This window comes from Macadamia integrifolia, chromosome 10 (assembly GCF_013358625.1).
Source record: "Macadamia integrifolia cultivar HAES 741 chromosome 10, SCU_Mint_v3, whole genome shotgun sequence".
Taxonomy (NCBI): domain Eukaryota; kingdom Viridiplantae; phylum Streptophyta; class Magnoliopsida; order Proteales; family Proteaceae; genus Macadamia; species Macadamia integrifolia.
The window spans coordinates 26,985,715-27,011,648 of NC_056566.1; the positions used below are offsets into that span (position 1 = coordinate 26,985,715).

The 25,934-nt window shown below is 39.7% G+C and overlaps 2 protein-coding genes across 6 annotated transcripts in view; both read left to right on the forward strand.

The window, feature by feature from the left end:
- On the forward strand, positions 1–4,550 carry LOC122090962. 3 transcript variants are annotated; one of them, XR_006143776.1, is made up of 5 exons: positions 1–1,638; positions 2,643–2,872; positions 3,022–3,231; positions 3,952–4,246; positions 4,332–4,550. XR_006143776.1 is itself a non-coding variant. In XM_042660739.1 (4 exons), exons 1-4 carry the CDS (start codon positions 297–299, stop codon positions 4,075–4,077), a joined length of 1,908 nt encoding a protein of 635 aa, XP_042516673.1. In that variant the 5' UTR covers positions 1–296; the 3' UTR covers positions 4,078–4,550. The 3 variants fall into 3 exon arrangements, 1 of the variants encoding a protein (XP_042516673.1); XR_006143777.1 differs by having other exon boundaries at positions 3,952–4,208; XM_042660739.1 differs by having other exon boundaries at positions 3,952–4,550.
- Positions 4,551–6,601: 2,051 nt separating this feature from the next.
- LOC122091073 overlaps positions 6,602–25,934 on the forward strand; it is a 52,258-nt gene continuing 32,925 nt past the window's right edge. Inside the window, exons 1-14 of one of the 3 annotated variants that reach the window (XM_042660895.1) lie at positions 6,602–7,088; positions 7,193–7,424; positions 7,536–7,663; positions 11,399–11,515; positions 11,669–11,815; positions 11,984–12,693; positions 21,642–21,763; positions 21,870–21,961; positions 22,153–22,375; positions 22,556–22,619; positions 23,826–23,923; positions 24,116–24,186; positions 24,281–24,454; positions 24,596–24,667. In XM_042660895.1, the coding sequence (XP_042516829.1) occupies positions 6,999–7,088; positions 7,193–7,424; positions 7,536–7,663; positions 11,399–11,515; positions 11,669–11,815; positions 11,984–12,693; positions 21,642–21,763; positions 21,870–21,961; positions 22,153–22,375; positions 22,556–22,619; positions 23,826–23,923; positions 24,116–24,186; positions 24,281–24,454; positions 24,596–24,667 (2,340 nt within the window). In that variant the 5' untranslated portion in view covers positions 6,602–6,998. The remainder of the gene's footprint in view (positions 7,089–7,192; positions 7,425–7,535; positions 7,664–11,398; positions 11,516–11,668; positions 11,816–11,983; positions 12,694–21,641; positions 21,764–21,869; positions 21,962–22,152; positions 22,376–22,555; positions 22,620–23,825; positions 23,924–24,115; positions 24,187–24,280; positions 24,455–24,595; positions 24,668–25,934) is intronic. The other 2 variants (XM_042660893.1, XM_042660894.1) reach the window with 2 other exon arrangements.

Genomic DNA, 25,934 nt, shown 5'->3' on the forward strand with positions numbered 1-25,934 from the left:
TTTTAAATCGCTGCTCATTGCCCATGGAGTCTTTAAAACACAGTACGAAAACAATGAAAGTTGGAAGGGACCGGCGATTCCTTAATCCTTATGACCAACGGCTATACGATTCTCAGCCTCCCGCCAAAAGCTCTGGCACTGTTAATGGAAAATAACGGTAATATCAAAGAAGAGGCAGGTGAAGTTATTGACTCTTCACCGCTTCGTAGCCGGAATCAGATCCGAAGAGTAGCCTCAACGTGAATATGTATTAGGTGGCAAAACTATAATACTGTACCTCTCCACCTTACCCAGCAATGGCGTCGGCGTTCTGCGCCTTCACCAAATTTTCCCCACCTGCTCACAAACCTATCACTATTACTAGGAAAACCGTAGTTTCTGTTTCTCTTCGCTCCCCATCAACACGTGTGAAGAGAAAGAATCATTTACGCCCTAAGCTTTTGAAAACCCTAACAAAACCCTACTCCATAGAACTCGGTGAGAGCATAGAAATCCACCGAGACCAGCCGTACAATGAAGGGTATTTTGACGAGGTTTCACACGATATGATTCGACAAGTAGAAGAAGAAAATATTGAGATAGAGTTGGAGTCACTTGGTTATTGTGCTTCTGAGACTGCGGAAGCTGGAGTTTCTAATGCTGTTGGTGTTGTTTCTTCAAGGTCAGTGCTTGAATTGGCATTTTATTTCCTAGGTCTCTTTATTTTTCAAACGGTATGTACTGTTTGGGTATTGGGTTCCGCTGATATTGGCCGGGAGAATAGAAATGGTGAAGCGGAGACTGAATCGTTGGTTTCAGTCCTGGAAATGCAGAAAGGGAAGAGAAAGGACTCTTTGTTGAAGGGAAATGGCCAAAACTTTCTTGGCTCTAAACCTGGCGATGTAATTTATGTGGATAAGTCCCAAGTGGAAGATAAAATAGTTGAAATTAGGGCTATGGCTAGGGAAGCTAGGGAGTGTGAAGCAAGGAAGTTGAGGGCCAATGATGTGAGCTCTTCTTTAGAAGATGCCTTGGGGAATGGTCGGGAAGAAGTTAAAATTAAAAACCCAATTCAAGAAGAAGTAAATGAGCGCTTGGTAAAGTTACAAAAGAGGCAGGAGAAATCTCCAATGGCATCAGTTAGTTATTTGACTGATTCAGTAAAGGTTGACGATAGGAAAGATTCAGAGAGTTCTGAAACAAAAGAGAAAGCTGGGGAACTTATATTTAAGAAAAAACACAAGTTCAGAAGCTCCCTGGCTGGTTATAAAAATAAAACAAAAGGTTTTAATGGTTCAAAGTACTCTAGTTTGCCTAGTGATAATAGCAGAGGAGCTACAATTAGAGATCAATCTCTAATCGATGGAAATAATGCTAGTAATGATTTGGATTTATCAGGCCAAGAAAAGAAGCCAGACCTATCCCATACTGATTCTTGGAAGACTATGCCTGCAAAGATGGAGAAAGAGTTGCACCACTTGACTGACGAGGCATCGGGAGAAAATATGCCAGAGGGACTGGAAACTGAAAAGAGGAGAAAAGAAATTTCAGTCAGCAAGTTGGGTTCATCCCAATCTGTTGGAAAGAAGTTGCACAAAGAGGGGGTGAATTCAAGAAGGGAGACTAGGAATAGAGTTGAGAATTCTGGAGCCAAAGCTGGTAAAATTTTTAAGCCTTATTGTATGTCCTGAATGAGATCAGATCTGTTTAATTATCTTGTTGCTTATTCTGTTACCCTGTTAGCTTTCTTTACTGTTTTTCCTTAAAGTTATTTTGGTTAGTTGGGTCTCTTTTTGCAAGTTGCTGTTGGCTATTGATATCTTTCTTGAAACTTGATTAAACAGTCTCCATCTGGACTCAGTGATAGAAATGCTGGGGTAAACATAACAAGTAGTATGGATCAAACAATGGAGACTATACGTATCCTTCACTGTCTGTATTCTGTGGATCATTGTGGTTCAAAATTATATTTTAAATTGATCAAATATAAGAGAAATTAATAAAATATGCTGAGCAGACAAATATTCAATACTATGTTGTGAACGCATGTTGGGCAAGATACTAGCATAAATAAGTAAAGAGACATGCACACAAGCTTGTGTTTGGTTATATAGGTTATCTGATGTTCTCCCATACTGTTTTATAGGCTTAATCATTTGTTTGTTTATTTATGCAATTGGAAGGAGCTTCGAGGGGAAGGGGTAATGTTTCTTATATTTGCTGCTATATTTCGGATGATCGATTCCAAATTAATCTATTATACTAAGACACTCCCCTGATTGTAAGAATACGAGAAGGGTCTTCTAACGAAAGCAGAATTCTACAAAAGTTTGCTGGAGGTTCTGTTTCACTCCAATACCACACATTTCCATATAAATTAAAATGATAAAATAGCTTATCTCAATAAGCTATTTGCTGTTGTTTCTGTCCTTATTTGGTGAGTAATTATAACTTGAGACTGATAGTCCATTGTGTTAAATGCCAGTAAACCTCTTTCCCTGGATTTCTCCCAATTGAATGGTATATGCTTTATTGAGTTTATTCTCTTGCAGTCCATCTCATGACAATCCATTAATTCCTTCGTCCTTATCAATGGCAGAGTTTGAAGAATTCAAAATATTACAGTATTCTCAACAGTTTCCGGTTACTTGTAAATTTTACAGGTGGCATTCAAGAAATCAATCGTGATAAGCATTTCACTGAACTAGCAGAACCACGAGAGTTCACTGAATTGAAGACTCAAGCATCTCAAAGCTTAACAAAAGAAAACCAGAACGCTTCCAGAGTGCTCTATAGCCGGGCTTCATTGAGTAGCAATGGCAATTGCAGCCTGCCTTCAGATACTAGAGAAAATGAGAACGATTTTTGGTGGTTGAAGCTTCCCTATGCCCTAGTTAGTACACCACTGCTCACCTGATCTGTTTTCCTTTTTCTTTTTTTTTTTTATTATTATTATTATTTAAACATTTAAGTTGCTTTTTTTGGGGGGGGGGGTTCTAGAAGGTCTGCCTTAAAAATTTCAGCTTTTGTTATTTCTTCCAGGGTATTCTCTTGCATAGAGGTTCTGACCATGAAGGACAAAGGGGACTTTATTCCCTAAAGGTCAGCTCAAATCCACAGGACACAAGTTGCTCGTCTTATACTGTTGCTTTTGAGGACCGCACCGACGCTACTAATTTCTCTTATCTACTGGAATCCTTTTTTGAAGATCTTGGTGACTGCAGTGCCAACGTTGTTCCTTTATCAATAAAAGTGAGGATCTAAACTTGGTCTTGCATTATTACTGCCGAAATTTGCTTGTCCCTTTCATATCTTCATTCTCTGCAATTAGAAGACTGCATTTGTTCGGTTGAAACATTATTGGACCTGACCGAAAAAGGAAGGGCACCGGGGGGGGGGTTATTACAGGTGTTGGCTATGGGATTTCCTTCTTCTAAATCCGGAAACCCTCCCTTCTCTTTTTTATGGACACAATGACAGGTTTCAGTGAAATACTTCAAATATACATTGTCTCGTTTGAATGTTATGCATTCCTAGGTGGGCTTCTTTGCCTAAGAGTGAATTGTGCTGCCCTACTTTTCTGCCACATTTTTGGTGCATGATCCCCAAACTGCCTAATGATCTATAGCTAGTAGGTACTCATGCATGCCAAGTTAGCAAGGCACAACTTACATCCTCTATGACAGAAACAATCAAAATTTCTCTTAAATCCTACCAAGAATTAGAGAAATAAATGTGGGGCATGTAGATTAATGCGACTCTGACCTAAGATCTCAGCTCGAGAGTCAATGGCCATACCATTAGTCTTAAGTCTTAATGCTTTATTGTAAAGGCAAACCAATCTATCCTTTGTTGATTAATCTGGAAGTAAATATCTATCTATTAATGCACATGTGAATTTATTGAATTTAGAGCCAACATGTGATCTGATAATTGGATTTCCTTTTTTAATTTTTTGAAAACCTTTTTCAGGAACTGAAGGAGTCAGTCAAGTCAAATGTAAGGAAGGTTATCGTTGTGAGGAAGGGACAAGTTAAGCTTTATGCTGGGCAACCACTTGTTGAGGTTGAGATGGCTTTGCGTTCCTTAATACAGTGAACAGAAAAGAAAATGGTGATGAAGGGAGTGGGGAACTGGGGAGAAATATTACTCTGTTCCCTTTGCTGGGCCAGTTGTCACTCCGTGCTGACCTAATCTCTTCCTGAACACGGTTGCCATTTCTACGGGAGGTAGGGTCTCTGAAGTGCCAATTGAATCCCCATCATAGGTGAGCAGTGAAACCACTTGGTGTCACTACTTAAAAGAAATACTCGGAGTTCCATGATCTTGATAAGTTGACTCTGTGGTGGCAGGTTTACTCTGGCTATAATGTGTGCTAGCATGAACTATTGCAGACAGGCTCATTCTTGTAGGAATGATGCTTGGATTGTATTTGGGAATTTTATCTTCAATTTATATGTTTACTCAGAGCATTGTCTCTTCTTTTGGATATTTCTTGGTTCTTTTGATGTAACGCTGATGTCTTTATTTAATAGCATGAAAAGAAAAACAACAGAGTCAGCTTCTCCCTATACTTTGTCTTTCAGAGGCTCAAGACAGAAACAATTACTGGAAGGATTTACACATCCGGATAAGCTGACTTCCTCTTTAAGTCAAGACAACAATAGCAAGTTATATTGCTATACCTTTCATAAGCTCAAAATAGTCCAACAATGTCTTGGGTTACACTGTGCCCCCCCATTTTCAATGTTTTTGCTTTAAAGAATTCATGACTTAAGGGGAGGAATCATAAGATCAACTCTTACCCTCCGAATTGCTTTGCATAATTCAGAACTTAAGGTCTTAGAATTTTGAAACAATATTTCCCCAGAACTTGTAGTTGATATATTCAAAACTCAGAGAGAGCAGAAAAAGAAATTGGACAAAGAAGAGGGGAAGGGGGAGGGTGAGCAGGAGTGGGAGAGGAGTGAGAGAGGTGAGCTTGGGACCCATCTACAATCTTTATCAATTGCAGGTGAGTCTATGTAGTATCCTTTTATCTCTCACTAAACCTTTTTGATCCAAGATTCTCTTTTTCTTTTTGGGACAAAATGAAAGATTTTATTAGTGCAAATCAAGAGAAACTCCAGCTAAACAAAACAATTACAGAGAATACGGGTGGTTGCAATAACCAAACCCAAGAAAGAGAGTCTAGTTAAAGGTTGGTTTGATAATCGAGGCCTGAAGATTGGTCTGGAATGTAAGGTTTGAATGTTCGATTGGTGCAAGTCACATTCCGATGTTGGTTGCAAAAGTCCATACAAAAGTGGTAGATATATATACAAACAAGAAAACAAGATTCTTTTTCTATATATAATACAATATTCCATCCTATCACATATTATTCTATCCACATCTAAGGACCAAGAGGAAGGGGAAGGTGAGCGAGGTAACTCTAGATGTAATTTAACTATTCATTTTTTGGGCATGAGAACTCTGCCGGTGTGGCATAGAAAACACCAGATCCACGAGCTAATGGGGAGGAGCGGTGGGAGCATCTTTATCGGACAACGGGGAGGGGCAGCATGATCTTTTCGTGCTCGCATCAGGATGGGTTTCCTTTATTTTTTTATTTTTTAAACTTTGAATTTGAGTTTAACCCATCATTACTTGTCTTAGGTTAAAATGTTGACCACCAAAATGGATGTGGGATCCTTTATCATGTGGATTAACCCATGCATGCAATGCCAATGGCAAATAATGAAATGAAGTTATATGCTTCAATAGTCATAGTGGTGACTGGAAGGATTACAAGGTAGAGATTTCACCTATGACATTCAAAATGGAAACAGTTCTATGAAAGGGTGGAAGTTGGATTCTTTTAATAAGAGCTTACATTTTGTTTGAGAAGAAAGAGTGTTAGTACCAGTCTCATGGCTCATTTTTTGAAAAAGATGAATGGATGGAATTTTTCTTTTTTTTGGAAAAAAAAATGTCATAATGCAACTAGATATTGAGCAAACACTCGTCTCTTGCATATGCTTGTGTAATTGCATGACTGGCATTAAATGCAGTCAAACGGGCATAAATGTTCATCTGAAATGGCATAAACACCACTGCCTCCACTATTTCTTGAAGCTGATGGGAGAATCTCCGGTAGGTGAATGGCCTTCTCCTCCCCCCCTTTTATTAAAGGGAAAATGTTGGGTACACCACCCATGTGTTGCAAGCTACCATCCATTGTGCTTATCCCTATCTTCCTTTTTTTTTTATCTGAAATGACCCCTACCCTGTATGAAGCCACATCCTGCACTTCAATTGGTGCTGCCTGCTAGCTCACCGTGCACACCGACTGTGCGCCTATTTCTTTCATTTTGTTAGATAATTAGGAAAAAAAAAGCTCTCTGGTGGTGTGATCCTATACATGAACACATAGGGCAAAATGACACCCCCACCCCTATGAAATACAATAAATCCACCATGTGGATCCCCACATGTGCCCCTTCATTGGCACCACAAATTGTACCATGCCATGCAATCAGTGAGAGGGCAAAAGAACACCTCCATCCTTGTAAAATACAAAAAAATTAATCCATCCTGATTTCAATTCTTGATACCATGTGCGCCCTCTCTTCCACCCAACCCCAACCCCAACCCCAACCGGCGCAAGGGCCGCGGACTAAGGAGCGTTGTTGTACAGCTAAGCCTACAAATCCGCGACACATTTGGATTTGATTTGGTATCAGACAATTTCCTCGCTAAATTCAGGCCTTCACCAATCGTTCCTTTCCTTGGAAACCATCCGAATTCCCTCCCTTCATTGCAAACCTATATATAAGCCCCATTAAACCCCTCTCGTTCCTCTCTCTCTCTCTCTCTCTGTCTCTAAGATTGAAATTTAACAATAAAGAACATAAATCTCAAATCACACTAAAATCGAAGCTCTATGTAACTGATACCTCGTTAGGATCTTGAACTCCCATAATATCTTCTGTATCTTTGTTTTTCTGCAACAAAATTCGGATCGAAGAAGGGAAGCCATGGTCGAGACTAGGGGAAGCTCAGCTAAATCCAAACGTTCTCTTTCTACTTCGGGCAGTTCCCCCCCACCGAACGGGAAACGCTCAAAGGTACGTCTTTCAGATTTTGGGTTAGGTATCGTTTTCTTCTACGAGGGCGTGATGATAGATCATAGCAGCGAGGTGTTTTGTACTGATTATTGTTGGAAGTCTAGGTGAAGGAAGCGTCTTCAACAACGAACGAGGTTTCTTGTGCTTCGCCGGCGGAAACACTAGTGTCGCCTAAAGACTCTGGGTCTGAATCTCATTACCCGGAAGTTCGCCCTTCTGATCCGTCGTCTGCACTAGATCATTCCAGGGAACCCGATGCATGTGAGGCCACTATGATAGAGAAATCCCCAGATTTGGACGGAGAATACGAGGCTCTGGCGTCATCTTCATCTTTAGGTGGTTTGCTTGGATCTTTATTCTTGCAGAGTTCACTGCGTGCAGTGTAACTTGATTTTCTTTATCCTTTTAGTTGTTATTGATTTGTTTCATTTGCTTCACGGCGTTCAGATGGTCCCGCGGCTAAGGCTGACAAGTCGGTGAAGTTAGTTCGCAAGGCATTGAATCGAGGGAGGAAAGGGCCTGCAAAGGGTCGTGCGAGTGTTCCATGGGGAAAGCTCTTCTCCCGGTGCTCGCAGGTGGGTTTAGATGTTTAATCTCATTTATGGGATTTGGACCATTTGGTACCTTGCCAAACTCTATTTTTTGTGTGAGGTCTTCTGCATGTTGATTTATTCGAGTCTACATTAGATTCTCTGGAGATAAACGATTTGGCATCCTGGTCTTGAAGTCATTTCCACACGCTGAATCGTTTCTTGCTTCCCACAATTTTTATATCGTTTACCAGAAAGAAGGCGAGGCCATGTGAAGAACTGGGTAGTTAACTGTAAGGAGGCATAGCTGTTACGGGTACCAAACAGTTCTGTCCGATGTTGACAAGATAAGGCCTTGGCCCACTGTGTAGATAATGTGGGGCATATTGCCCATGCAAAATGGTAGACTGGGATAAATATTTAGTCTTTCATGTACAAATATTCATCATTTGGCTCACAATGTATTATAATTTATAGCTGAGAGGAGGTAACAAGTGCAATGTTTTTTGTTGGAGGGGGCGATGGATTATCGGTTAGTGTTCATGTTGGGTTTGCGAGAAGACCCAATATGCTTGAGATTCTAGTGATTGGTTGGAGAGTGCATCATTGACAATTATAGTCTATGAGGAACTTGATCTTATATCCGAAGGAATGGGAACAAATTCACCGATTCTTATGAATTCCATGGGTTTCAAAACAATCTTTTGACTTCTGGGAGTATCTTGATATTGAAAGATGGAGATTGATATTTATATTTGAATGGAGCGATTCAAAGGAGTAGGAGAACATGAGATTACAAAACCAAAAGGCCCAAAAGAGAGGATCCAAAGGCCAAGAGGCCAAACTACTGGGGGGGGGGGGAGATGATGGAGGGGGAAGACCCCAGGAGACAACAATGAGCTTGTTCCTTGGAGTATTTCTGACGGGTCTATGCCTGATAGTGCCAATCTTGAAGGTGACCTTCCAAATCTTGTCAAAAGAATGGGAGTTGGAAGTCCATCTCCGGAGGTTATGCTCCATACAAACTGATAGCTACTGCAAAAGTGAGTTTCCCTATTGTATCGTATATGGTAGAACCGTCGAAAGTCATGTCAATCCAAATCCACTCTCTAGACAAAGGAAGAGTGGGTCTATAGAATGGCCAAATGGATCTGAGCACCTTCTTCCAGATAGAAGAGGAGAAGGGGCAGGAGAAGAAGAGGTGGTTGACATTTTCAATGCTATTCTAACACAACCATGGGCAGCAGGAGGGGGAGGCCTAGATGTACCTATGGATAAGGAAAGATTGGGTGGGAGACAATTGGAGAGGGCATGCCAAACAATGAAATTGTGGCGGGGGATGTGGCCTTTAAACCATGCGGTTTTGTGCCAAGGAGCAATCGGGAACTTGATACAAATGAATTCCTAAGATGAGGCCGAAGTGAAGGAGCCCGTAGAGGAAGGCGTCCAAAGGACCTTATCATCCTTGCCACGATGGCCATGAGGAGTGGTGGGGAGGTCAGACCAAATGTCAGAGGGGGGGGGGGAGAACGAGGAGGGGACCAGCCAGTGGGGGAGAGAATGGATGAGACCAGAGAAGATTTGGGGAGCCCGGAGGAGTAGATGGATCTAGGGGAGATGAGGTTGGCAAGGATGCCAGATGGGTGCCAGTGTCAAGCCAGAGGAGTTGGAGGCCCGCTTTCCCTTGTATATTCTTCCTCTTGGTAGTGAATTATTTATTCATTTAAAAAAAAAGGAGCAGGAGAACTTTTTTACATGGTGTATGGCTGCATTACTAGGAAAACCTCTTAAGTGCAGATATCCACAAGATTAGTTTAATCTTATTCATATGTGTGATCATCTCCCCCCACAGCCCCGCACTCTTTCAGTTTTAAATATGACTTACTGTAATTGATTGTTATACCTGCATATGGTTTCCTCTGCTATCAGAACAAAGAAATGCTCTTGGATGTATTTATTAATTTGATAATAAAGATTCTGGGTTGCATTTCACAATTTTGAGTTAGAGCTGTGGATGGCTTATTAGATAAGCTGGGGTTATGTATTTTTAGCAGATACATTAGTAGGCATAAGAAATACCTAACATCAACTCGACCTTGCCTTGTTATCGGCCACACACATGCATCCATGTTTCAAACCATGAACCTATATATCTTTATACATTCATCAACATGACAATGACCCTCATGCATCGACCATCATATCCAGCTTGCATCAACACTTGCATACATACACAATGCATCATCATGCATCTATGCGTATTATCATCAACATGAATGCATACGCATCCACATTCATACCATCATCCATTCTATCATGCTACCATTACATGCATCTATCCCATGGTGCCATGTATTATATTTACACCACAATGCATGCGTTACCTTGCATCTCTGCATCATTCCACGTCATCTGGGCACCTCATCTCTGCCATATATGCTCTGTCATACTGTCACATGTCCTGAACTCACTGCAACTGTATTGTCTGCACTACCAACTGCACTGTAATGCATTGTGTTGACAACAATGACAACATCACATATGCACTGAGTGTACAACAATCTTGCACTCCAAATGTTATAAATTTCAATCCTTTGACATCTCCCCTTATATGTTTTCTACATTCTCACTTTTACTCCCTTTATGTTCTATATTTTGACATTTAAAACCCTACAGTACATGTATATTTTTACGTTTATATGCTGAAAAATACTTGAACAATACGGAATGTGACATAACATAAGACGCCTGCCTTGGGTGCCAAGACGTTGCCTAGGTGTCAAGGCAGTTGGCCACTGCCTTGGCTTGACTTGGCAACATGACAACTGTTGTCAACAACTGGCCAAAATGGAAAAAATGGCTGGTTTTTTCAAGAACCTGATGGTTGATTATGTATTAAATTGTTTGGCAACTTCAGGTTTTGATGGCTGAACTGGATTGAATCGGACTCGGTCACCTTTGGTTCAACATCTGGTCTGGTTTGAAGAAGTATATTCCCAAGTCCTCTAGAATCCTATCCCCACACCTGGCAACTAGAAAAAAAAAGCACATGTTTCCCTTCAAAACTACACTCTTCCATGAAGACATGCGTTCCTTACCAAACCCCTTGAACCATTCAGCAAACAGAGCCTATGTTGTGCCCAAAGACCTGAGTCACAGCACCTAAATTCTCCAGCTTATACACCTCCTTCCTTCTGCCCAAGTAAAACTACTTCCTTTCTGTTCATCTGTCACCCTTTCTCACAAGAAACTCTAATTTTCTTTCCATTGTTTTAGACACCAAAGATGGAGCTAAGAATAGAGATGAAATATAATGGCATTTACATCTAAGAATGAAGAATGATATACTTCTCTGAGAACTTTGTGGTTGGGGGGCCATTTCCAGGGTTAAGCTTCTACCTGCCTTACCTTCAACGAGATGATGCTTTTCACTTTGGTTTCTTGCATCTTGTGTTTTTGGGTGGAAAGCTCACTTAGAATTCTCTGGTGCACTTCTGAAGGATCTTGTAACAACATACTTACTTAAGCTTCTACTTTTGCTTTATGTGTCGATGATTTTTTATTGGATTTCAAGGTTTCAAGTCCTGATTGCTTTATACTCCTCTTTCAGTTGATACATATCTCTTGTAGTGTGAGTTGTCTGTGCTTGTAACCAGATGAAAGTCTGTCTATTGTTAAGCTGCATTTATTGGCTATCTGATCTTACTATGAGCCGGTGGTTTTTTTGTAATTGTTTTTTGTTAATAATATCCTCATATTTTATCATTTATTTTACCCCAGAAGGAGCCCCTGCTCATTTCTGGATCCCTTTTCACAATTGGTCATGGCCAGCAGTGTGACTTACAGCTGATGGACCCATCTGTCAGCTTAATTCTGTGTAAACTGAGGCACATAGAGGTACAACATTATATCACTGAGCACAACTAAATTGGCTGATGTTGAAATAAGGGTGGTGCATCAAGACACCTTTTTTGTGGTCTGATTTTCGCAATGTGGTTTGTAATACATTTCTTTCCCCACCCCCTATTTGTTTTCATTTCTTATGGACAGAAAGGAGGTTCATCTATTGCTTTACTGGAAATCTCAGGGAGAAAAGGGGTTGTCCGAGTAAATGGCAATATTATTGGGAAAAATTCCTCGACCATCCTTAGTGGAGGGGACGAGGTGGTTTTTGATTCATCTGTTGAACATGCATATGTATCCTTTTGATTAGTTTATAGCACATTTTATGATGCTGGTGTTGCGGTTTCTCCTACATAATGTGGAGAGTGCACACTTATATTTTATTTTATTTTTTGAGTGAATGCAGTGTATCAAATAGTTGACTTCATTTTTGGAGAAGCAATTTCCTTGATCTTTTCTCAGATTTTCCAGTTGCTCACAAATGATAACGTAGCTAATACGAGACTGCCAATTTCAGTTAGCATTTCACAAGCTCAGAGGGCTCCAGTTAAAGGAATCCATCCTGGGATAAGGTCTGGAGACTCATCAGCTGTTGCAGGAGCATCAATATTAGCATCGCTATCAAAACTCAGAAATTTATCACTTTTTCCATCATCTGTGCAAGATGGGGAGGATGTACAACAGCAGGATGGGGAAAAGCCTGTACTACCTTCTGGTTGTGAAGGATTGGGGAACCCTGATCCTGATCTTGATGTCAGTTTCCATGCTAGGAAGGGTAGTCCTGAACATAATGAGAAGGCTGGTATTTTGTCAAAAGAGAAATCTGCTGTTCTGTCTGCTGATGTTGCTGCCAATGACTCCTTGCATGTTGATGAGACGAACTTGGGTACTGATCTTGCCGCAGAGATTAGGAAGATTTCTGGGACAAGTGATGAACGAATGGCACTTTTGCAGATGCTTGCAGGATCATTTACTCCGGAGCTTTATTCACGTAGAGACATTGTGAAAGCATTTTATGAGCTAAGGGGAAATGAGGAGCTTCCCAAGGATTTGGATCAAACTACAATATCATCCTCAGCAAGGCGCCAAACATTTAAGGATAGTTTACAACAACGAATTCTCACTGCTAACAACATTGAGGTATCCTTGGATTGTTTCCCATATTATTTGAGGTAAGGTGTTCGTTTTTTTTTTTAATGTTTACTATATTCTTTTTAGTGTGTCTTTTAGGTTCTGCTTTGGGTTAGAGTTGGTTCCATAAAATTGTCACATATGCTTATGTTAGTTAGTTGTGCCATTTTACAAGGGTCTAGTTATCCTTTAGATCTGCACTGATGTAGATTTTTGATTAGGTTGATGCCCTCATATGTTGTAATAGCATTGTGTGAATCTTGATGCTTTATTTTTTTATTTTTGGATGAATAAATAACTTAATAAAACCAAAGAAGAAAAATACAAGAGACCCAAGTGAAGATGCTTAATTCTCCTCATTGTAGAACCGGCTTGATACTGGATTCTCTGTGCAATTTCAATATCAATATGCATTGCAGGTAACTTTTAATTTTACTTCTCTCCCTCTTGCAAGATGGTTACTGATGTAATACTGTAATTGAAAATATCAAAACAGTACCACGATAGGATCTGAGAATAAGAAATCCAGATTTGGAAAATAGGATATTGGTGAAAATTGTGGATAGATGGGGAGGATGGGATAAATAAACAACAAAAGTAACACCCGGGCTTCACACTGCAAGGTGTTTCGATTGGATCAAACACCGAACTTCCTTAATCGAACACAAGGGATTTCTTGATCAAACATAAGAGATTCTTCAATGGAGAAGAGAGTTGCATTAGCAAGTTTTTTTTTTTTTTTTTTTTTTTAATTTATTTTAAATTATGAGTTGTCCCTTGAATGCTTACAATTGATCCCTATTTATATGAAAAACCCAATAAAACATTACAAAGACATTTACCAAACATGCACAACTTTCACCTAACAAGAGTAGAAAGTTCTCACCTATTAAAGTTGGGGTAGGAAAGTCTTCAACTTCCAACTACCAAAGTTGGAAAAGTCTTCACCTACCAACTACCAAAGGTGAAAAAGTCCTCACACATCATTACTTACAAAAGTGAGTTGATTCCCCCTTCTAGAAAAGTAAAAAGGGTGAAATAAAAGTAACTCCTAAGCACTTAAATTTAATCGACATTAGACCAGCATGGACCATGATTCAATTGGGCTAAACCAAAACTTGAAAGCATGAAAAAAAAAAAAAAGAAGTATGGGGACAAAAAAATAATCAACAAGATAATGCCACATGCTAGCTACTCTTGTTGGCCTTTTTCCTACTCTTGTTGGTCTTCAAATCTGCATCATTTACTTATCTGCTTAACGAATTTTTAATGACTATCCTTTGAAAATTTCATCATGGAGGAATAAGCTGGATGCCTGGATGTGAACTTTATAGGTTTATCTCGGGAAGTGCTTGTCCGTAATTTTCACTTTGGGGGGAAACAACATTACCATATCATTTGATGACACTAGTGAGGAGTGCACAATGGGGGTTGAAGGCTTTTTGAATGATGAGTGGAAGTCCTGAAGGATATAAAATGAGTTGGTGAGGAATGATATAAAGATACTTAAATTCATACAGAACATGCTCTAGAGAAAAATGTATGATGGAATGTGCTTCCCGTAGGTGAACGCTAATTGGGGAAAAGACTTAGAGTGACGACGATGATCGTTTAAATTTCGGTGTTCTCAGGATTTCTTAAGATATTTCTGAGCTTTCAGATCTTTAACTTCCATCCTCAGCTCTCCACCTTAGAAATGGGGGAAAAGAGAATCTATTGTCAGGCACCAAGAGAGATTGCAAGGACTGCTAAGTTACATCTTTATTTATTAATTGGGAGAGTTTCAGTTTCTCCTTGGAATAGCATAAATCTGGAGTCCTATCCTACTTTTTTGAGCTTTTTCAACCTCCCTCTCCTCCCTCCCATCCCTCCCCTAGAATTTGCTCAACAAATTCATCCATGATCACTTTCCATCTCTCCAATCCATCCCCTCTGATGACGAGATCTTTGCTACCATCCTCTCCCACAAAGCTAATAAAGCTCATGGTCTTGATGGGTTTAGCATAGGTTTCTTCTCTTCTTGCTGGGATATCATCAGGTTTGACTTCATTCGGGCCATAAAAGTTTTTTTGTTTTTGTTTTTTTTTGTTTTTTTGTTTTAATCCCATTCAAATCAAAGGGGTTTAATCACACCTTCCTTTACCTTATTCCTAAGAAAGAAGGGGCCTCCTCTATTCCCGACTTCAGACCTATCTCCCTCTGTGATCTTCTATACGAATTCAATGCCAAAATTCTTGCCAACTGGCTTCAGTTGATTGTTGACACCTTGGTCAGTGCCAATCAATCTGCTTTTATCTCTTGAAGAAGCATTGCTGATAGAATCATTTTGTGCCATGAGATTATTAATAGGATTTGATTGGAAATCCCACTCCTCCGTTGCTTGCTTCAAGATCGACATTCATATAGCTTTCGACTCCATCAAATGGGTTTTTTTTATCTTTAAAGTCTTGCTTCAGATGTTTTTCACCCCAATCTTTGTTCACTGCATCCACTCTTGTATCTCCTCTTCTTGCTTCTCCATCCTTGTCAATGATAGCCCTACTCTCTTCTTCCCCTCTTCTGTGGGTGTCAGGCAAGGCTGTCCTTTATCCCTTTCACTCTTCTCCTTGTCCTCAAGGTGCTATCCAGGTCCATCAAATCTTCCAGTGACCAGCACCTTATTTGTAATAGTACCATCTAGGATTAGGGTTTGGCACAACCCTCATAGGTAGAGACCGTAAGATTTGAAGATCAATATGCAACCACTATTCAATAACTCAATATAAACATTTCTGTTATCACATAAATATCAGTAGAGTGCGCATATATTTTTACATCACTTACAAAATTTACACAAAAAGTCTCATCGTGGTGGCCCATTGTTTATTGTCCTATTCAAAAGTTCCACATCATATATGTACATCTCAAAAGTTCATATGATCAACAAAAGAAAACAACATCCATAGCATCAGTCCAAGATCTCCTGCTCCAATTCGTCACCTTCCACCGATGAAGGATTTGAAGACAAGATGGAAAATAATTGGGGTGAGCTCGACAACACTATGAGAGAAAATTTAGAACACGTCAAAACACACCCATAAACTACAATATAATACAAGAGACGTATGCAATATCAATACCAAATCACCTTCTCTTTCAATCAGTACTAAATCCAGTTTCATCACAAACACAATAACATTGTACCACAACCATGCTCCTATTTGCCAAGTTCTATATCACAGCTCCCATTGTACACTTACCCCTCCTTGCCCCCTCTAAGTGAGGTACACTGCTACCATTACACATCCACGCACACTCACCCCCTCCATGCTCCTGCTAGGTGAGGTGTTCAGTACATTACATCATATTCATGCAGACTCACCCCTCTGTGCCCTCACTAGGTGAGGTGACCCAAACATCACTAAAATATTCCTTGCCCATTACCAATAATAAAATTTTCAAATATGCCACAACCTTCTTGTATCATGCATCCTTTACAACTTGACATAAACAATATATATGCATGTCATCTTTGATAATCATCTTATGATGCGTTAAAGCAATCATTAGTAACTATAACCATTTCAGAACATTTATTAGTACTCAACACAAAACAAGCGACCATCATCACACACAAAGGGGAGTAAACCTAGGTAGGTTCCACTCACTCTACCTTGCAAAACTCCAAGAGTATTCACCAAGGCTTCTCAAGAAATCCACACGTTTACAATGTCACCTATTATCAATCATGATAGAATTCCATCACATTAATTTGAGTGTATAGACATTCATTCATTAGGGTCCTAGACACTCCAGTCCAAGAAAAACCAACAAAACCCTCCAAATGTGCTCACAGACCGAACCGGTTTCAGTCGGATGGCAACCAGCTCAAGCCAGTTCATCCAGACTCGCCGATTGCCTACTGGCACCATGCTGGTTGGCCTCTGTCTGTAAAGACCTGCTGAAAAAAAATTTGGTTCCAGAGAACAACCGGATTCTGCCTAGAAAACAGATCTCTAGACAAGAATTTGGGGTTTTTGGGTTTCCAACTCAAACCCAAAATCAACCCACTTCCGAAGATTGCAATTAAGTTCCATTCTAAACTTACAACTCCATAATTTGTAAACAAACAACACAAAATACTAATTCATGTAACATTTATACAGAAATTTACAAACCTAACTTGAACCTATCAAGGCTTAACCCCTTTTTTAATCACTCAACTGAAATAACCTAGAGGGTTTGATTAGGTTTTACTAGTGGATTCATTATAATTTTCGCCTTTTGAAAACTAAGATATGATTGTAATTAATCATATACGGAATATAGAAATAAAAACCATTACAATTAGCTCCAAGGTTTATAGTGGTTCAACTCAACTCAAGTCTAGTCCACTCCTTATAAGTTCCACTTAAAAGGTATTCCACTAGTTCTTCCCTTTACAAATCTCTGGCTTTACTATTTTTGTAAGGATAAGAGGATCCTACACAAATCTAAGTACAATCTAGATAATGTGTGAACAAATATTTAAAGTGGAATAAAGAGTTTTGAGTGTTACCTCGCGAGGTACATGATATGCAAGTATGTGATAATAAATAAGACATGTAGCTAATGCACCTCAATGTCTTCCAAGAGATATGCTGAGTAGTGTAGAAGACTTCAATCGAGTACTTGAGTTCTTCTTTAAAGAGGAGCACGAAGAACAAAACATTTTTCACTCAAGGGTTTGAGCAGAACTGGCATTGTTGCCTCTATCATTTTCAAATGGTGTTTAGTCTTCTCCCCGCTCCCCCCTCCCCCCTCTAACTGATCTCTGGTTTTCCTTGCCTCTGCTCCTCCTGGGTCACCGTGGAAGAGAAGACAAGATTCCGTGGCTTCCCTTCCCTACAGGCTTGTTAGCTTCCTCTATTTAGGAATTTATCCATTCTAAAGGCCCCCTTGCTCCTTGTCGCAACATCTGGTTTCAAAGGCCACATTCCTCATCACCATTTCACTAATTGATATGCCGTTGCCTCCCTATGCAGTTTTTCTTCATCTACCGGCACATTCAAGTCCCTTCCTCTTGCTGTCTTTGCTAGAACGGCACTGAAGATGTCAACCATTTTTTTTCCTCCTGCCTTTTTTCCTCTATCATCTGAAAAGGGTCCTTAGTAGCTGCTAGCCATCTAGAAGAAGAGTTCTCCCTTTGAGTAGAGAATGGATTTGACTTTTGCCAGTACCTCCATATGCAACAATGTTGGGAATCTCACCTTCTGTGCTACCAATTAGGCAATAACTATCTCTGGATGGAGAAAAACCTTTGTAGATGGACGTTTAACTCTCGATCCTATGATAAGATTTGGAATTCCATCTCTTTTGATGTCAGCTCCAAACTTGCTTCTCTCCCACCCAAAATTGTTAGAGACACCCCAAGTAACATGCTCATTGTTGTGTCCTAGGGCCTCCCCACTTCCACCCCCCTTTTTGCTGGGATTGTCTCTCCTTTTGGTTAGTTGTTCTATCCCCTCTTCTCTTCCCTTGTATATTCTTCTCCTGCTTGCTATTGAATTTATTTATTCATCCAAAAAAAAAAAAAACTTTCTTTCAGTTGTACACAAAGGTTAAAATTACATATCTGACTATCCCTTCATTTTTTCAGAATTATCATGCCTTTTAAGTGGTATCACTAGATGATGTAGATTGAGCTGCTAAGTCAAATAACCAAATCTGGTTCCGTTTCCTCTCATGACTCTCGTTGAGCCTGTCCAAGCTGGCCTAATTTTGGTGCAATTCTGGTTTTCTACTTCAGCCATCAAACTGGACCAAGAATGGACTAATATGTGTTTTGAGTGTCCAATGGGTTGTATGGTCATCCATGGGCTTTGTATTATGGGTTTACTTTTGTAATGGATCAATTGTATAACCCAAATATTGGGGATTTAAGTCATACACGGGATGAAGTAGTTATTTTATGTTTCTTGGTCATTAAGAATATTAGGTTTCTATATTTTGAGTAATCTAGAATTCTCTAGTTGTGTCTTTATTCTTTTATTAGAGAGCAAGTTTTGTTATTTTGTAGTTTTTGAGTCTTAAGTCAATTAGTTTCTATTTCCAATTGTTTCCTATTGTGGTTGTTTCTATGTAATTGAGTCCTAGCCTCCACTATATATAGAGGCTCTTGTATTGCAGGGATTAAGAAGTTGAATAATGATATTTTGTGAGCTTTGCTTGCTGGTTTGTTCTTGAGAAATGATGTTCAACAGCTGAGATAGCTGTGCGTGAGAGACCCAGGATTGAGAGAGTCCACCCCACCCATTATCCCTTCTATACTTTTTTCTCTACTTTCTACACTTTTCTTCTATTTATTCATTATTATTGTGAGAACAAAGTCCCAGGCGTTGCTGAACAGAAAAGCACACAACCAGGCTACCAAATCCAGTTACAAGGCTTTCCCGGGGAGAAATTACGAGTGCATATCTGCCACATACCAGATATCTTATTGCTGGAGGATTTTAGAGTTTTATTTACTACCGTAGGAGGAAGACTCGATCCAAATTTGAGGATTGTCTGACGCTTCCAACTCACATTCTTGAAGAATCACCAAAAGTTTCCTTTTTCTTGCAACCAGCATAAGTCTCAATCCAGCCAGCAGAATTTGTTCAACTTTTGGTGTTTTGTTCCCTCATATAGGATCTCCATTCATTCCAGAATTAAGCTCCATCTGAGCTGTGGCTTGTGCTTAATTGAAATCTCCTCTATTCAGCCCTATTTTCCAGATTTGAGTTTTTGTTGAATCTGAACTTGATCTGTGTGTTGGAGTTTGTGATGGATCCTATTGGGACTGATTATTCTTTGGTAATTTAGTCTAACATCACTAAATATCTCTTCCCACTCTTCCTCTTCCATCCAACCCCCTTTTCTCTTCATCTAAGCCAGTAAACCTTCATTTCCACAATGAGTTTGGTCACCACTAACACGCTGAAGACCATGGGTACAAACAGATCTCTCTTTGACTTAGGTTAGGGAGTTGCTGGCAATCCTTCACAATGACACCGGTTACCATTGACAATGCTAGCTAGAGATCATGGATACAAAAAGAAAGAAAGTACCAGTGATTCTTTCTCTCTCTCTCTGAGAGGGGCAGAGTTGCAAAAGATTGACTGAAGTGTATCATCCCATTTGGCAAATCATCTTTGCAACCTCTTCTCCACCTTTGAAATCTAGATTCCACACATCTATGCAGTCTATAGAATGACCTTATGATCCACGATCCAATGGTCATGGTTGACCCTTTTTTCAGATAATTTATTTTCCTTCTTTGTTGATGGTGATTGGTATTGTTGGTCACTGCCATAAGGCCCTATTTGTTTAGAGGGGAGTGTGGGGTGATACTCTTTGACACGTGGTCCTATGTGTTAGCGGGATGAGCAACCGAAGTGGGAAGTGAGGGAGGGTTAATGTAGCATCCCACCCCAGATCGTTTGGTTGTGTCAGAGGGGGAGAAGTGGACAATTCGACAATGGAGATGAGACCCATCGAAATGCCCCTAGGGTTTTCCCAACCAGGCAAAGCGTCGGATGTGGTAACGTAGGCTCCGTTTTAACCGACGGAGGAAATAGATTTGTCTTTTTTGAAAGTTCTCTCTCCAAAGAATAGGATGAGTGGGACAACATTGACGAGGAGGGATAGTAGTGGAGCAGAGAGAAAGGGGATGGAGAAGATCTCGGTCGAAATACCAGCTCTAGTTTTGTAATTCCAGACCAGTGTTGTGTAATCACACTAAGTTTATTTTGAAACCTGCAACTCTTTTGTTTGGGATCTTGGGACCCCCTTTTCGTTGTTCATTTTCTCTCTTCGGATTACAATCCATGTATGTTCCTTGTTATGCTTTAATTAATTAAGTTTCTAGTTCATAAAAAAAAAAAAAACGTCAGAGGCCTCCATGGATCCTCTGCCTCTCTTGTTTCTTTTCCATTATCCGCTATAATCTTGCCTCAAGGACGAAGATGCAAGTTCCGATCCTTGGCTCCCTCTCTTAAACCTCTTGATGCTTCAACAAAAAAGTAAGGACGACGGCAACGAATTTTCAGATTTGCTTCCATTCAGGCAATGGTGAGGGAGATCGCGAGGAGTTGCCGTTGCATTGTTTGCTCGTAAATTCTGCAGTCACACCGCTTGCCTCTGTGGGACTTTGTGAGGGCCTAGGGTGGTAGAAACACTATGCCATGTGGGCCGACAGTAAAGTTATGCTCATTCTCCTACCCCTTACAACCAAACGACTCAAAATACCTCAGTTTTAGGAAAAGTTGAGAACTTTACCACACCAACAATCCCACCCTGTCAAAACCCTTCTAAACAAACGGGGTCTAATTGAATTTTGAAGATGAAGGCATGAGACCAGTGCTGAAATTTTCATTATGGAAGATGAATGGACTTTTGATATGGAACTATCATTTTTTTGGGTACAACTGAAGGGAAGTTCATCCAGAGGATCTGGTATATAGATAAACTTTACATGATAAAGTGAAATTCTCTCTCATTTATTTATTTCATGATTAATAGTTTGCATCAGTTTAATTTTGTCCCCTTCGATTGCCTCTTTTAGCTGGTGAATTCTGCTTTTTCTATTGGGTTTCTAAGCTTGTACATTTTATGACTTTTAACTTGCATGTACATTGTTTGTTAATCTATTTCTGATTATTTTTTCTTGTGCATTCTTTATGCTTTTGAAGCATCATTAAAAGCTTGTAAGACAATGCTTGTGTCGTAGTACTCTCATTTCTTCAGTTCCTCAATGTTTCTGATGCTTATATTGTTTTCCTCTCCCATTTATGGATCTTAATCTGTGACTCTAAACATATCTATAGGTATAATTTTCTGTGTGGCCTCATATATAACTCTATATGCTTGCATGTGATGTTAATTTCTCTCTGTCTTTTCCTTCTTCTAATTCCTGCATACATTTGCATCATAATTCAGCTTATCATGAAGTTTTGTCTGATGATCTTTTCTGATGTATGCAATCATACAGTGAGACCACAAAAAATGTTTTAATTGCATCGACATATATACACTTGAAGAGTAATAAATTCATGAAGTATATGTCAGATCTCCCAACTGTGAGCCCACGGGTGTTGTTGTCAGGTCCTGCAGGTACATTTTTTTCTCTTGTTTTTTTCTTTCTAGATCATGTGCTGTTCTTGTTGCTCTTCCTTTTTCTGATGTTGTCTGCTAAGTATTTTCCTTAACCTACCTGTAGGTTCTGAAATATATCAAGAAGTGTTGGCAAAGGCACTAGCCAAACATTTTAGTGCTAGGTTGCTCATAGTTGATTCTCTTCTGTTTCCTGGTGTGAGTATTGGGTTTCCTCTTTGCAAAGATTTAAATTTCTTCTTTATATATCAGTAGCTTTGCTCAGATATTTATGCTGAAAATAATTCTCGAAAATTTGTACACCAGCTTAGGCGGGTAATTTATGGATAATTCATTGTCAAGACATGATAATCTGATGAAACTTTTCTTAACATTTCAATCGGTTTCAGGGACCATCATCAAAGAAGTCAGAATCTGTTAAAGAATGTTCAAGGTCTGAAAAATCAAGCACATTACCTAAGCAACGGGCTACGCAGGGGGCTGCCTTATCACACAGTAAACCAGCTTCTAGTGTTGAAACTAATAATATTGGGACGTTTACTTTTGGCTTCCAATCTCTGCCGAAGCAGGAGGCATCTTCTGCATCAACTAAAAGGTGCACTTGTAAAACAGGCATGTGACCTCTGTCTGAGTCATTGTGTATATTGGTGATTATCTTTTTAATAATTTGTTTCTAATTTCTATGTATTGATGATCATCTCATTGCTCCTTTTTTCTCAATGTATCATTTGCTCATCCCTTTATCTTGTTCTTCAATTTCTTAGTGACATTTGCACTTTGTGATCTTGGTAGGTGATGGAGTAAGGTTTGCAGGTTCCACACCCTCATCTGGATTATCTCTTCCCGCTCCTTCAAGGTATTTCCAATTAATACAGTTTATGGTAGCTGTGAATGCTTTTTGTTTTGATCATTTGATGTGTGGATGGCAACTGGATGCTGAACCGTAGTAACATGCACAGTTTTGACATTTTTACTCCGTGTGAAAGGATTTAAAAATATTGAAAGATTGTTTTTTCATATTTGTATCCTTCATAGTGTCCAATTTCCTTGAAATATGGTTTGGTGAACATTGTGCATCTGCAAAAGCGTGTCGTCACCCTGCTCATGGTTCTAGCCTTGATGTGATTGTTCTTTGCATCCAACTCTTATGCCTATATTATACTTGATTGTGTGTTATGCTCCTTGGCCACCAGGGACATGCAAAATCTGGGCTGTCACATAATGTTTATGATACAGGCTCCCTTGAACTTACACCATTAATCCCCGTCCTCTTTCTTTTCTGATGTTAAGATGGATATTTGACCATTGTTCAACAAAAGTATTTGAAGGGAATTCGGAATATGCCTAATCAAGTAACGTGTTTGGCCAGCCATGGAATTTAAGTACGTTCAGTTCCTAGCCGACCAAAACTCAACCTATGACCAGTTGTAAATTTGACTCTGTTAATCAACTGGTGCTGGTTAACCTGAGTCATATCGACACACTTTTTATGATTGACAACAAGAAAGGGCATGTGAGTGTGTATATATATATATATATATACATAGAGAGAGAGAGAAGGATGATGAACATGGTGCTATCACGACCATATCTTGTGTGTGAGAGAGAGAGAGAGGACCAAAATGGTGCTATGACAAGATTCACAACCATAGGCCGACCCCTTGCCTGGGTATATGTCCTCTGTGAAATCCAGAAAGATAACCCACCCCTAAAACTTAAACCAGCAGGCCAACTAAAGGAGGTAACCGGGAAAAAAGAAAAGAAAAAATAACTGCCACTTCCAGCAAAACTATCGTGCAGTATCCCCCAGCAATAGAAAACCAGTGATAAAATAAGAAAAGTGTGTGTGTGTTGGGGGGGGATATGATGAATTTGTTTAAGCTGGGAACTCAGGATCACATTCTTTCGTATTCCCATGTGTAGAGTTGAATAAATGAATGCAGCCTCAACCAGATAAGATCAACCTGCGCCTTTGATTTTAGGCCGCTGGTGACGCAGACAGAACTAATCCGCAACCAGAAAATTTTCAGAAACCGAACTGACTTGAATTGTTACTTTACAGGGGACCAAGTTATGGCTATAAAGGCATGGTACCATCTGCTTTTGAAGAAAATGCATCGTCGAAAGTTGGAGTAATATTTGACAAACCAATCCCAGAAGGTAACGATCTTGGGTGTCTTTGCAAAGAAGACCATGTTTTCTTCTGCAATGGCAATTCCATTATCTTAGACATTTTTTCTCTTTTCTCTAATATGTGGTGTCATTTCTTATTGCTTCCAAGTGTTTGTAATTTTTCCGTTATTAACGACATGAAGTAAATGCCATTTCCCTTGCCTCCGCCCCCTTTTGCAGCTAAGTCACTTTGTTTAGACAGCTCTGAATGTGATAATATTGACAAACTTGCTATCAATGAACTGTTTGAGGTGAAATCCTTACTCTGTAATCTCTAATGTAGATAGTTTTAGTATATTTGGAGTTAGTCACGTACATGTTTATCTGAACCAACTCATAATCCAGGTGGCTTCTAGTGAGAGTAAAAGTGGTCCATTGATATTGTTCATAAAAGACATAGAGAAGTCTATCGCAGTAAACCCAGAGGCATATGCCAATTTGAAGAGTAAGCTGGAAAATCTGCCAGAGAATGTGGTTGTTATCTGTTCACATACTCAGATGGACAACCGTAAGGAGAAGGTACGAAATGACACCTTTCCTCTTGTTACTTCCTTCTGATTGTTTTCAAATAACTGGGAAACGCTTGGTACTGGAGAACACGATTGTGTTCAAGTGTCATCTCATCTTCCTTCAGTGCTGACATCTGAAGTGATTGTCCAGTCACATCCTGGTGGTCTTCTGTTTAGAAAGTTGGGAAGCAATCAAACAGCTATGCTCGACTTTGCTTTTCCGGTACTGCAAAAATTTAGCTTTTCTTCTTCTTTTTTTTTTTTTTTTTTGAGTGATTCTGCAGCTTAATTACTTCGTGTAAATGACTTTTTGCTGTTGCCTATGAAATTTTCTTATAAATTTCTTACTCATATAAATATATATATATATATATATATCTATATATACATTTGTTGCATTTTGTACCTGTGGCACAACGGTTAAGTTGCACCATTGTGGCATGTTGGTCACTGGTTCAAAACTTGGAAACAGCCTCTTCTGCGAAGCAGGGGCTAAGGCTGCGTACACTTGCCCCTCAGCCCCCTCCTAGACCCTGCAGTAGCAGGAGCCTTGTGCACTGGGTTGCTCTTTATACCATTTAGGTGATATTTGGCATTAAACTACCTGTAACCCTGCAAAATGGAAGGTGATTGTATGGGAAATTAGCCATAAAATGATTCAACACTTCAAGATGTGCTTAAAAAAGGGGTGGGGGAGGGGGAGGATGAATTGTAGTCTCCTTACTGATAATTTACAAATGTGCTTTGTTGATGCTGTAGCCAAAAGAAAAAAGCAAAGATACTTTGCTGACGGTAGATCTATTAATAATCTCATCATGTCATGTACTACTGAAGTTGGGATTTTCATGCTGGTACCTACACTTTTTTAGATGCTAGGGAATCCACTTCCCTTGGGAAGGGAGGTAAGCTTTATAGAGAGTGTAATAGGCCTTGGGATTGTTTGGGAGGATCATTGTGACCATAGTTATCAAGGCGTCTAGGCAACCCAAAGCTTTGGAGGGCCATCTAATTGCTTAGGCGACAAAGTGCCCACCTAGGCACCCTTGTATTTTTTATGCATCCATTATATCTAGTATAGCAATAGTATAAGGAAGAGTAGGACTAAGCACAAGCAAGGGAAGATGCGAGGGATGAACTTCCCCTACTATTCAGTAGTTTGTTGAGGAGCTTTCTCCCTTTTCGTAGGATCAAAAGGACACAAGTCACATAAACACCGGATTTTCTTCACTAGCCAACCGTGCCTATTTGCTTGATTGATTAGCTTATACATTTCCTTATAACTATCTTATAACCTGTCATATACTATATTATTATATACCACGCGGTATACAGCTCCACTGCCTCCTCTGCCATATAGAGGATTGCTGTAACTGGTGCAGGGGTGGGGCAACTACTCTCTCGAGGAAGGGAATCGAAGGGATTATCTGCAACTGCTACCGCCAGCCTTGAACTTGCAGGAGACTTTTTTTCAGATGAGAGATGGGGAATCA

What these genes read in the sequence shown, in the direction of transcription:
- LOC122090962 (XM_042660739.1), top strand. Translation starts at nt 297, where the DNA reads ATGGCGTCGGCGTTCTGCGCCTTCACCAAATTTTCCCCACCTGCTCAC. An exon ending in TGAAGCTTCCCTATGCCCTA is followed by an intron (nt 2,873 to 3,021) that starts GTTAGTACACCA and finishes TATTTCTTCCAG; the next exon opens with GGTATTCTCTTGCATAGAGG. An exon ending in TTGTTCCTTTATCAATAAAA is followed by an intron (nt 3,232 to 3,951) that starts GTGAGGATCTAA and finishes AACCTTTTTCAG; the next exon opens with GAACTGAAGGAGTCAGTCAA.